Source organism: Podarcis bocagei (genome assembly GCF_964188305.1).
Source record: "Podarcis bocagei genome assembly, chromosome: 5".
Classification (NCBI taxonomy): Eukaryota; Metazoa; Chordata; class Lepidosauria; order Squamata; family Lacertidae; genus Podarcis; species Podarcis bocagei.
The window spans coordinates 94,675,739-94,689,037 of NC_138129.1; the positions used below are offsets into that span (position 1 = coordinate 94,675,739).

Consider the following 13,299-nt stretch of genomic DNA (forward strand, 5'->3'; position numbering starts at 1 on the left):
TTTGGAGTGAACCATTAGTGGGTTGGCAACAAGCCAAGTTAAACAGGTTACATGAGAAGTCTGCTTGGAGACAGGGAAGCCTAGCAACAGGTGGTGATTGGCTAAGTTCTTCCTTATAAGCAGTAAGACACAGCAGTTTTGTTGTTGGAGTGTTGAGTTTGGAGTAGGAGTTTGAATCTCGTCTGTGTATATAGTAACTTGTACAAAGCTGTGCTTTCCTCTGCTGTATATAATAAAGCTAACTAAAAATCAAGTTACTCGTCAGCAAGTTCTGTTCCTGTTCGTCGCCCTGGAATTCACTGATTTGGCAGCTGGTAGCAAGAGTTATGGGATGCGGGTGGCACAGTGGGTTAAACCACAGAGCCTAGGGCTTGCCGATCAGAAGGTCAGTGGTTCGAATCCCCGTGACGGGGTGAGCTCTCGTTGCTCGGTCCCTGCTCCTGCCAACCTAGCAGTTCGAAAGCACGTCAAAGTGCAAGTAGATAAATAGGTACCACTCTGGCGGAAAGGTAAACGGCGTTTCTGTGCGCTGCTCTGGTTCGCCAGGCATGCTGGCCACATGACTCGGAAGCTGTACGCCGGCTCCCTCGGCCAATAAAGCGAGATGAGCGCCACAACCCCAGAGTCGGGCACGATTGGACCTAATGGTCAGGGGTCCCTTTACCTTTACCTATAGCAAGAGTTATGGTTGAGATCCATCAACACATCTTTACCCAGTTTGGCATTCTCTGTGGCTTTTTATTCACTGTGAAGCTGCTTGGGACATCCATTCTGATTACAAAGTGTGGGAAGTGATAAAGGCCTGTGGAATTAATTGCCAGTAGCACAGAAGAAAGGCAGTTGCTACACAACCTATGAGAATATAACCTATGGGGTGTGCATGTGCGCTTGCACATGTATATATGCGCATATGAGGGGAAGTTATGGAAACACTTGAAAGCACAATTGAAACACACATCAAGTGTGGTCTTATGATGTTATTGCTAAACAAATTAGCGAACAGCAAAAGCTGTAGGTAGACGCTTCACACGTTGCATGGCAGCAAGCTCAGGTTCGACAAAAACTGCACACTTGACAAGGACACATAGGAAGTGATGGCTTCCTGTATACATGTGCATAGGATCCATGCTTGAGAATAAGCGCTGGTCACATTTACACACTAAATATTTAAGTTAACGTATGTATGCTTAAATGACTTGAGACGTCGTCCATCCAAAATACAGTCATACCTTGGAAGTTGAACGGAATCCATTCCAGAAGTCCGTTTGACTTCCAAAAAGTTCAGAAACCAAAGCATGGCTTCTGATTGGCTGTAGGAAGCTCCTGCAGCCAATTGGAAACCGCAAAACCCGTGTTGGACGTTCGGGTTCCAAAAGAACGTTCGAAAACCAAACACTCACTTCTGGGTTTCGGTCATTCAGGAGCCAATTTGTTTGGGAGGCAAGGCGTTTGAAATCCAAGGTATGACTGTATAGGATAAAAGTGATCCTTAGTTGCATCCCCAAATGTGGAAAAACCATTGCTTGGAGGTAGAGCATATGCTTCTTTTTCATTTAATGCATTTTTAACCCACTCTTCAGCCAGGAAAGGCTCCCAGAGTAACTTACATAAGGTCAATAAGAAGACAATTCTTGATATTAACATTGCACGCAGAAGGTCCATCTTCCATCCCTGGCACACCTAGGGAGCAGGGCTGGGAAAGAACCTTTTGCCCAAGACCACAGAGACATGCGAACAATCAAATTAGTCCAGGGGTGGGGAGCCTCTGACTCTCAAGGTGTTACTAGACTCCCATTACCATCATCCCCAAGCTCTACGTCGAACGGTCAGGACTGATGGGAAATGTAGTCTAATGACACCTGGAGGCCACCAGGTTCCCCACCTGTGTGAAATGCTGCTCAGGTTCTTCCCATCATTCACAATTCTCAATTGCTTTGTTTTCTAGCCAAGGAGCTGAATCAGGAGGGAAGAGAAGGCATCTCCCAGGTGGCAACCACGCTCAAACGTTAACTTTCTGGTTGTGCCAGATCTCTGTAGTTGCCAGGAAGCCAGTCAATGTCGCCCCAGGTTCTCCTCACCTTCATCATTAGAACCACAGTGTTCAGTGCTATCATCGCCATAATGGTGTACTCAAACGATGGGGAGACCACAAAGTGCCAGACCCGGTACTGAAAGGTGTGCCGGTTTTGCGGCATGTAGCGGGTGAGGGGTTTGGCACTGATGGCAAAGTCAATGCATGCTCTCTGGAAGAAGAAGAAGAAGAAGAAGAAGAAGAAGAAGAAGAAGAAGAAGAAGAAGAAGAAGAAGAAGAAGAAGAAGACTGTCAGTTGGCATCCAAATTATTACCCCCATTTCTAATTATTGTATTGTTGCGAACTCACAAAAGTATCCCCTTCCCAACTTATACAGTCATACCTCATGTTACATTAGCTTCATGATACGTTTTTTCAGGTTGCGTCCCGCAGCGACCTGGAAGTACCTGAAAGGGTTACTTCCGGGTTTCGCTGCTCGCGCATGCGCAGACGCGCAAAATGAAGTCACGTGCATGCACAGAAGCAGTGAATCGCAACCTGCATGTGCGCAGACGCGCCGCTGCGGGTTGCGTTCTATTCATGTTGCGAACGGGCCTCCAGAACGGATCCCATTTGCAACCAGAGGTACCACTGTAATCATGAGATGCCTCTAGCCAGCACTGGAATAGTGTGAATCCAGATCTTCAAAATGCTTTGGAAGTATCTGCCTAGCTTCCCAAGCAATAAATAACAATGCCACCCCTCTCTTACCACAGGCCTGCCCCATTTGCGCTGCAGCGTTACCTCGTTTTTCTCGAGGCTGCACTCCTCCATCATTTTGTCTCCTTGCTCCTGGAAAGTGATGATGATGAGAGCCACAAAGATGTTCACAAAGAAAAAAGGGAAGACCACAAAATACACCACATAGAAAATGGACATCTCCATGCGGTTGCTTCGGCTGGGGCCGCGGTCCTCCTCAGTCACATCCACCGAATGCTGCAGAACCCTGGGAACACAAAGAGAGAAAGAGAGAGAGAGAGAGAAAGAAAGAAAGAAAGAAAGAAAGAAAGAAAGAAAGAAAGAAAGAAAGAAAGAAAGAAAGAAAGAAAGGTCACATAGAATCATAAAGCCGGAAAGGAACACACAGGTCATCTATTCCAACTCCCTGCAATGCAGGAACGTTTTGTTCAACATGGGACTTGAACCCGTGACCTGAGATTTAGAGCATCACCCTCTACTGATTGAGCTATCACCTACCCTTTGCTGATGGCTCAACCATCCTCAGAGCATTCCTAGAACACTGCACAAAAATAACGTGCGGCCCAGTTTAACAGCCTATCTACACATCTATTTACACATCTATCTACACATCTATTTATTTTTGAAAAATATTTACCGTATTTTTCGCCCCATAGGGCGCACCGGCCCATAGGGTGCACCTAGGGTTTTTTTGGGGGGGAATAAGGGGGGAATTATTCCCCCCCCCAGGCGCGGGGCTGGGGCAAGGGAAGCCCGAGCTTCCCCCGACCCCAGCCCCCCGAACAGGGAAGTCGCGCAGCTCTCCCACGGCTTGCAGAGAGCTGTGCGAAGCCCGAAGCCTGCAGGCAGCTCTCCATAAGCCGTGGGAGAGCTGCATGAAGCTCGAAGCCTGGGACGCGCTGAGCTCAGCACGCCCCAGGCTTCAGGATGCAGGCAGCTCTCCGCGAGCCGTGGGAGAGCTGTGCGACTTCGTGCTGGGCTCCCACAGCTTGCGGATAGCTTCCTGAAGCCTGGAGAGCGAGAGGGGTCGGTGCGCGCCTCCAGGCTTCAGGCGAAAGCCTGCATTCGCCCCATAGGACACACACACATTTCCCCATCATTTTTGGAGGGGGAAAAGTGCGTCCTATAGGGCAAAAAATACGGTATATGCCACCGTGTAAAAAAACACCATTACACCGTGTAAAAAAACAATTATAGTTCATAAAAACACGTCAAGAATTTTTAATTTTGACACTGAAACATAAATGTGCCAGGCGTTCCATTATTTTTTGGACTAGTTAAGGCTAAGCTCAAACGCTTCCGCTACTAACCTCACTGGAAAGGGCAAAAGGAAATACTCACTGCGGCCACCCCTCTCCGGTGGAGACAGTGAAGAGGGTAAGCAGAGCCCACATGATATTGTCGTAGTGGAATTCATGGCGCTTCCATTTTCGGCATTTCACTTCCATTGTGTTTTTCTCGTGGTCCACATAGTGGCCTCTGTAAGATGGAGTAAGACCAGTAAGGAATGGGGGGAAATATAATTTATCTTAAAAACCATTGTAAACAGTTAAAATTGTTAGCAGGATTGGAATAACACTTGTAGTTTAATGGTGAATTTTGGACATAATGGAGATGTAAAAGAATTGGCTTATTATAAAAGATGCAGGAGGAAATGATTAACAATAGGACCCACAAAGGAGAGGAGGAGGAGGAGGAGGAGGAGGAGGAGGAGGAGGAGGAGGAGGAGGAGGAGGAAGAAGAAGAAGAAGAAGAAGAAGAAGAAGAAGAAGAAGAAGAAGAAGAATAGTAGTAGTAGTAGTAGTAGTAGTAGTAGTAGTAGTAGTTTGGATTTGATATCCTGCTTTATCACTACCCTAAGGAGTCTCAAAGCGGCTAACAATCTCCTTTCCCTTCCTCCCCCACAACAAACACTCTGTGAGGTGAGTGAGCCTGAGAGACTTCAGAGAAGCATGACTAGCCCAAGGTCACCCAGCAACTGCATGTGGAGTGAGAAAGGGGAGAAGCAGGAAGAAGACAACCAAAGGCGGGACAATACTGTATCTATAGTGCACAACCCACTTTGGTGGTGGCGGCAGCCTTTGTTAAAACTGGTCCTGCCCAAAGCAGGGGGATGGATGACTCCTAGAGTCATCAGGTGTGAAACACAGCACGCAGGGAGAGGAGGCTCTGAAATCCTCCCCCTGGTTGCAAATCACCTCCCCACAGTCTTTCTCCCAATGTCACTCTCCACACCGCCCAGGCTTTTAATGTCAGAAGGGTGCTGAGTTGGGGGCAGAAGTGCAGGTAGTAGTGAGGAGAGGATTACAGGGTGGCAGGCAGCCGATTCCAGGATGGTTCATCTTCCCTCCCCTGTGAGCCTCCTTCACTCCAAAAACAGACCTTCCAGTGCCCTCTGGAACTGAGACAGGCCCAGATAGTCTGAGTCTTGCAGTGGGGTTTATATCCAGGTGTGGTGTAGAGCAGGGAGATTACAGGTAAGACCTGGGTGTCTGTCCTTGCTCCACCACAGCAGGATTAGTGCAACCTGAAGGAAAATAAAACTGACAGATCAAGATCAAGCCTCCTGCTCTAAAGAAAAATACGAGTCCATGCTTCTCCTGGGAGTTTTGGAGACCCTTTCCTCCCATTATGGACCTTGGGTCATAGAATCATAGATTTGAAAGGGATGAACTGGATGAGGAACTGGAGAAGGCCCCCGGGTTTAAATGTCCATGGGGTGAAAGGGTAAAAGAGTATTGGGAAATGATCTATAATGAATTGGAAAATTTTTTTTAAAATTACCTTCCCCCCAAAAACAGATTCCTTTTTGTTGTTAATAATTCAAGATGAAATCCCCAGGTGTCAGAAAAGGTTATTAGTGTATGCAGCAACTGTGGCCCGTTTTTTTTTAGCCCCCAAATGGAAAAAGTCCCAACCAAAGAAGAATGGCAACTTAAGTTGACAGAATACGCACAACTTGCAGACTTGACAAATAGAATAAGAGAACAAGAAGAACATACGTTTAAAGAAGATTGAATAACGTTTACTGAATATATGGAAAATAATTGTGTACAGCTGAAAATGCTGGCAGCATTAAGAAAAATTCAACCATGTAAATAAGTCTTGAAGGATGCAATAATGGACTACTGAATGGTATAGTTTTTGTAAACTATGCAGGGATTTAAGATATGTAAAATGAACCATGGAAAGAGAAGGGAAGTCATTGGTATCTGTCAGGGAACTGCCATCGGAAGGACAGGTGGTGGAAGGGCTCACGGAGGTTGGGAGAGACTCAGCAGCTGAAGAGGGAACCAGCAGGGGGAGAGGAGGCGCTCCGAGGGAAAGTGAGCAGGAGGGATGGCTCAGAGACACTTCCAGCGAGAACAGTGGGGAGGTTTCTGGACCTCCCATAGGGACACCCACTCCTCGCCGGAAACTGTCACGCCGTGAGTCCAGAAGACGTGTTTCCGTTAAGGAGCTTTTATGTTGGAAGCGATTCCGAAAGCAACCACTGTCGGAATCTGCCAGTGACTGACGGAGCCATGCTTAAGGGGCTCCGTTACAGACAGAGGTTTGCGGACTTGAGCAAACTCTGAGGGACTAGGATTTTACGCACAAGCAGCTCATCATCCCATCACAGTATCTTAAGAATGTAAAATGAATATCTGAAATTGTAAAACAGTAATATCTATCTATCTATCTATCTATCTATCTATCTATCTATCTATCTATCATCTATCTCCATGGAGTGGATGGGGACAAAGTCTGCCGGCTCGGTGTGATCCACCTCAGGGGCAGGGCCAGCACCACAACCTGCCTGCCATTGGTCAAAGGGTTCACCCAGGTCAGGGGGGGGAACCCTTACCTCTAGTGTACCCACCGGATCCTGGGCTGATGCTGGTGCCATCCTGCAAAGGCGCCCAACCAGAGGTAAGTGTCATTGTGCCACGATGCAAGACTAGATGCTTTGCAGTGTTACTTACATGCAGTCTTTCTCTGTATCTTTTGAACTGTCCGTACAATAGAAGAATTTGCCCTTGAAGAGCTGAACGGCGATGACCGCAAAAATGAACATGAAGAGCTTGTAGACAATGAGGATGTTGAAGACGTTCTTCAACGAAGTTACGACGCAGTCAAAGACGGCCTGAGAGGGGAGGCAAACCCAAAGGGTGCGATTCATCATAGGGAAAAGCAACCGTGGACACAAATGGCCTCCTTTGTCAAAGCATTTTCTTCACTCGCATCAAGGCAAGCAGCATGTACAGAAAGTGCAAATCAAGGAAGAACAGGCCTAACCAGCGTCTCTGGCAGTGCAGTGAGTGACAGAGGCTCTTGTAAGAGCTATGTCAGAAAGAGAGATTTGAGCAGGTAAAGCTTCTCTCATCGCTGCAAAACAAAGGACATATATTTCCACCGGAGGTGTTAAACAGTCACTGCAAGGCCATCTAGGGAACTGTAGTTTTGCAAGTGTTCTCTAATAATAATAATAATAATAATAATAATAATAATAATAATAATAATAATAATAAATTTATACCCCGCCCATCTGGCTGAGTTTCCCCAGCCACTCTAGGCGGCTCCCAATCAAATATTAAAAACAGCACAGCATTAAATATTAAAAACTTCCCTAAACAGGGCTGCCTTCAGATGTCTTTTAAAGATAGGATAGCTGCTTATTTCCTTCACATCTGAAGGTTCCACAGGGCGGGCGCCACTACCAAGAAGGCCCTCTGTCTGGTTCCCTGTAACCTCACTTCTCGCAATGAGGGAACCGCCAGAAGGCCCTCGGCACTGGACCTCAGTGTCCGGGCTGAACGATGGGGGTGGAAACACTCCTTCAGGTAGGTATACTCTTAACGAAAAAGGCAGCAACTGCCCTACATTGCTCAGGGGGGTCTGTTCTGAACAAAGGTGACTCATCTGAGGGAATATCACAAGTCAAAGCAAGAATACCTTGAGTTTGGGCAACCGCTTGATGGTCTTCAAAGGCCTCAAGACTCGCAGAACACGCAGAGACTTAATAGTTTTTATGTCCCGACCTTTGTTCGTCCTGTACAGTTGAGAGAACAAAACCGCCCAAAACAACAAAACAAAACAAAAGGAAGAGAACAATATGAACCCCTCAAACACAGACTGAACTCAATGCGATGCCGCCGCAAATTATTACTTTCTGACATGTGCACAGGTTGAAGAAACTGGATCAAACTTCTGGGTGGGGTTAGAAAACACATTTATAATATTGCACAACTCTGTGGTTTTTAACACAGAGAACACCTTCCATGCAGACTTTCCTGTTGAGGAAGCGCTGTGTGTTGTAAGAGATTCTGGAGGGTGCACAACTCATGCAATGCGTGGCACATGCGAGCATTGTTGGGATTCACCCCACCGCTTAGGACATTCCCAGCAATTTTGCTGCTGCCAGTTTGGAAATGGCGATTGGTGAACAGGCTGTCATACTGGGAAGCTTGCCTGCTCCCAGCGATGCTCTCGTTGCAGGATCACAGGGGTTTGCAGAACGCTGTGTGAAAACCACGGGGCCGTGTTTGAATCATGATACAGTAGGAACAGATTTTAAAATCGAAATTATGGAAACCGTGGTCATGAGCCTCGGGCAGCCTGAAACCATTAAAAAGCAAACAAACTGGCAACAGCTTTCATTGACTGCCTATTATTGTGAGAAAAGAGTGAGAAAACAAGGTTAAAACAGGTGACCTACACTCCTGCTGAGTTAGGCCATCTGCCGCAAAGGCATCATGCCACCATGCTGTAGTGTCCTGAGCTCACATGCCAGGTAGGTTTGAGCAATTCTCTTGCTCTCTCTCTTAATCAAATGGCAGCAGGAAAAAATGCCTCTTTTCCCAGCATGCTTTAAAAAACAGTTTTATCGGTGTAATAATCTATAATTATAACCAGTGCTTTTTTTCTGGGTGGGACGCATAGCCCTAAACATTTTGTGAATCTAACGGGAGAGGAAACTAAAAATATTTTTTGAAAAAATTCTTCTCTAGCACGGTGAATTGTCAGTTGCTACCTCCGAATGGCGGCCTCATTTCCATTCCCGGTGTTTCCAGAGCCTCAGACAGAAGCGATCGTTTAATGTGTGAAGCAGTGTGGGATGTGGATGTGTGGTGTTTTTACTGATGAAAGTCGGGAAGATGTTAGTGCACACAACCTCATGCCCATGTGGAAGTCACTGGGAGCTGTGTAATATGAGGTAATGCATGTTCTTGGTACCTTTGTCCATTTGCTGTATTTATTTTCCCCGTTTTGAACTGTAAAATGGCGATTTTTTCGAGTCTAAATGAGAGTACCCCTAAACATTTTTTTTAGAAAAAAAGCACTGTTTATAACACATAAATAGTCACCTCTTTCTTATATATAGTGGCATGCAAGGATAAGCATGTGATTAGGATGTAGAGTCTTCCACGCGTGCTAGAATGATCAAATGGAACACATTTCCAACCCAATCCACTCACCCTTGGCAGTTCCCCAAAAGCCTTTCTGGAGCATGTGAGAGGACTACTGGGGAAGCAGGGCATTGTCCACAATTGGGCTTGGATCATAAGAGGGTGTTATCTTTAAGTTACCTTAAGGCAGGCATGGCCAAACTCAGCCCTCCAGATATTTTGGGACTACAATTCCCATCATCCCTGACCACTGGTCCTGTTAGCTAGGGATGATGGGAGTTGTAGTCCTGAAATATCTGGAGGGCCAAATTTGGCCATGCCTGGTTTAAGGGGAAATTTCCTGTCCTCTCCGCCTCACAGCAGCCAAATTTCCACCAGAAAGGCAAAGCACCTTTACCATGATCTAGCAAAGGCGATGCAGTGGCACCTTGAGTTACAAACGCCTCTGGTTACAAACGCTTCAGGTTACAAACTCTGCTAACCTGGAAGAGTTACCTTGAGTTGAGAACTTTGCCGCAGGATGAGAACAGAAATCGTGTGCCGGCGGCAGCAAGAGGCCCCATTAGCAAAAGCACACCTCTAGTTAAGAACAGTTTCATGTTAAGAACGGACCTCCGGAACGCATTAAGTTCGTAACTAGAGGTACCACTGTACTTGCAAGGGGACAGGTATCCATTTCTAGATGACGCAGTTCTCATGCCAGTGGGTGATGTCTGCATCCCTCAGAAATGTTTGCACATGGCAGACCCACGCCCCACCCTTTCCCATTATCTGAACAGCTGATCACTGCCGTTTCTCATCTGACTGGAGGGAGCCTTGCTAGGTATTTAAAAGTTTTTGGGACATGAGCCCAGAGCCCCACTCCAGACAATAAATTTGGGGTCAACATTCTATACCAGGCTTCAAAGCCAAATAATGTGGCAGCGGCAGTGGGGACAATCCACAAATCAAGTACAGATTTTGAAGAATGCAATTAAGCAGCTTCGCTTCAGACTTCAATGAAAAGCCGAGTATTTAGCATACTTTAAGCTTCATGCAGGCTTCTGGGTGATCAAATTGTTCATCAGCTCTGAGAAAGACAGAGATTTAGCAGTTAAATCGCACTGAGCTCATCAGGCCTTACTTTAAAGGAAACAGACACATAACTGGCCTGCATGTATGCAGAGACTGGAGAAGCAAGGCAGGAATAGAAAAACTAGTCATGCAAGCAGAGACAAGACTGTGAGCTTCAAAATCCCCAGTTCAAATCTCGCCGCATTCACAAAATTGTGAGGAAATCACTATACTGCCTACTGCAATAACGGACGGGGGAGATGGGAAGGAGAGATACTTCTGTCCTCTTTGAGAAGCTGCATTCCTAAAACTGACACCTGCACCAGGTGGCAGAAGTCTATGAAACAAGGCCTGCTTATTCAAAAGAAAGAGAAAATTTCCCAGGCGATATAATTGGACTTTTGGTGTGGAAATATGAAAGCTTTCGAATTACATAGGGCTCTATCGGGCAGGTACCACTATTTCAGGAGCATATGTAGAATTCTATGAAACTTGAAAACTTGCATAATTCCAGCACCAATAGCCCAGGGAAAGACAGCACCTTGCTTACTTGGGACTCAGCTACCCAGCTGCAAATAAAATGTTTTGAATGTGTTGTAAAGTGCAAAATATTAATCTGACACTAGATGGCAACAAAGAGCAATGCAAAACTCAATGTATTTTTTAAAACCTTTTTTAAAAAAGCACTTTCACAACCTTTTTTATATGTGTGTAGATTTCACCTTGGTGTTTTTCAACATACAACCAACTGTGTTGACCAAAATCTAAATATATTGTAATAAATGCCTTCTCCAAACTCACTCAGCTGAATTTATCTCCCAATTCAATTTTGAGGCTAAAGCAGTTTTCTTATTTTATTAAGACTGCATTATTTCTGCAACGGTTGGTACAAATACCATTGTTCTTCTCTCTGTTTGAGTTCAGGGAGTTGTAGATTGCACCTGGTTTAAAGTCAAGCTTGTTGTGATATGAGATGTGTTGCCAAGAAGGCAGCTCTGACAATACTATGGATCAAACATCTCAAACTCTTCGTCTTATATCACCTCACTGTGATGAAGCAAATCACGGGATGTGACTCGTTTACAAAAAACACAAACATGTCCACAGGCAGGGGAACCAAATCATCACAGTAAACACATCACACACTTGATGGAAAACAAGGACTCAGCGGAGGTGAAATATCGATCGAACTAGATTTGTTTGGTTAAGTTGGCAACGCTGCCCAGTTTCCTCCCACCCCATAAAGTCTGTAAATAGGGAAGGAGGGAAGAAGAGATATGAGGTGCCATCCTGTTTCACCAGTCTCCAGTGGAGGCAGGAATAGAATAGAATAGAATTTATTATTTATACCCCGCCCATCTGGCTGGGTTTCCCCAGCCACTCTGGGAGGCTTCCAACAGAGTATTAAAATACAGTGGTCTGTTAAACATTAAAAGCTTCCCTAAACAGGGCTGCCTTCAGATGTCTTCTAAAAGTCTGGTAGTTGTTCTTCTCTTTGACATCGGGTGGGAGGGCGTTCCACAGGGAGGGTGCCACTACCGAGAAGGCCCTCTGCCTGGTTCCCTGTAACTTGGCTTCTCGCAGTGAGGGAACCGCCAGAAGGCCATCGGCGCTGGACCTCAGTGTCCGGCAGATCGATGAACCCTGGCCCTTTCTGGCAGAGCCCATCCATATGCATGTATGTTCATGCCAACCAGCAAAGACACCATCCACAGTCTCAATCCAAAGCAGCAGTTGTCAGTCTTCCCCAGCTCAACTTTCCCTTGCTCTTCATGGCTTCAACTACCGTATTTTTTGCCCTATAGAACGCACTTATTCCCCTCCAAAAATAAAGGGGAAATGTATGTGCGTCCTATGGAGCGAATGCAGGCTCCCTGGCTTCAGCGAAAGCAACGCGAAGCCTCCAAAGCGCAGAGGGAGCGCTCCCTCCGCGCTCCGGAGGCTTCGCGTTGCTTTCGCTGAAGCCTGGAGAGCGAGAGGGGTCAGTGCGCACCGACCCCTCTTGCTCTCCAGGCTTCAGGGATAGCCACCTGAAGCCTCCGGAGTGCAGCGGTAGCTCCCACTGCACTCCAGAGGCTTCAGGTTCCTTTTCCTGAAGCCGGGAGAGCAAGACTCTCCTGGCTTCAGCAGAGAGGGAGAGCTGTGCAGTGTCCTTTCAGCGAAGCGGGAGGAGAAATGGAAGGGGCTCCGTTTCTCCTGCCGCTTCGCTGAAGGGGCGCTGAGCAGAGAGGGGGAGGGTTTATTTTTCTTGTTCTCCCCCTCTAAAACAAGGTGCGTCCTATGGTCAGGTGCGTCCTATAGAGCGAAAAATACGGTGACATTGTGCACACAAGCTTTGTGAGAGCTGCCCAACTCAGTGCCGGTCAGAAGCAAAGGAGAAGAGCCCATTCCCTTCCCCATTTTTCTGTTGGTTTGAGGGGGGGAAATATAAAAGGAAGAGAATTCCTGGATGCCAAGGTCCAAGTTTGGGGCAAGTATACTTTGGTGAGAGAACCCCAGCAGAGATTGAAAATCACAGAATAGGCATCAAAGTAAAGCATGGAAATACAGGGTGCAAAAATGTTAAGATATGCCCTTCCAAATGTGTTAGAATACTATGAAGAAGAGCTGCGGAAGGGACATGGAAGAGATTTGAAGGCCTCGGATATAAGATCACCAGGTTAATGTGCCAGACTAATGGGTTAAATAAAAAGGACTGACAATCCCGGGACCGGGGAGAGGGGACGCTGGAAGAAGATTGGATTGTTTTTATTCTTTTAATTCTTTTTATTATCAGAAATGTTTTATGAACGTTGAAAAAATGTTGAAATGAAATTACTTGGCTCTTGTAAGAATGTTTAAAGAATCAGGTAAAAAGGTTATGGTTATGAGAAGCTGGTAAAAATAAGACTTAAGTCTTAGGTTTTAAGGTTTTTTTATAAGATAAGATGGAAATAGAGTAAGGTAATGTAAGGACAGAATATTATGAATTATGGAAAGGATTTGCTGTGACAATTATTAATCAAGATACAAGAGATGGGAGGAGGAGGAGGTCATGGAAAGAAGGTAATGAAATTCGAGAATTTGAAAATGATGGTTTTATTTTT

General features: G+C 46.0%; 1 protein-coding gene across 1 annotated transcript in view; it reads right to left on the reverse strand.

The window, feature by feature from the left end:
* Nucleotides 1–13,299, reverse strand: part of CACNA1E (calcium voltage-gated channel subunit alpha1 E) — a 497,143-nt gene that overhangs the window by 54,152 nt on the left and 429,692 nt on the right. Inside the window, 5 exon segments of the mRNA XM_081194559.1 lie at nucleotides 2,079–2,243; nucleotides 2,817–3,018; nucleotides 4,113–4,250; nucleotides 6,737–6,897; nucleotides 7,707–7,803. Coding sequence (XP_081050685.1) covers nucleotides 2,079–2,243; nucleotides 2,817–3,018; nucleotides 4,113–4,250; nucleotides 6,737–6,897; nucleotides 7,707–7,803 — 763 coding nt within the window.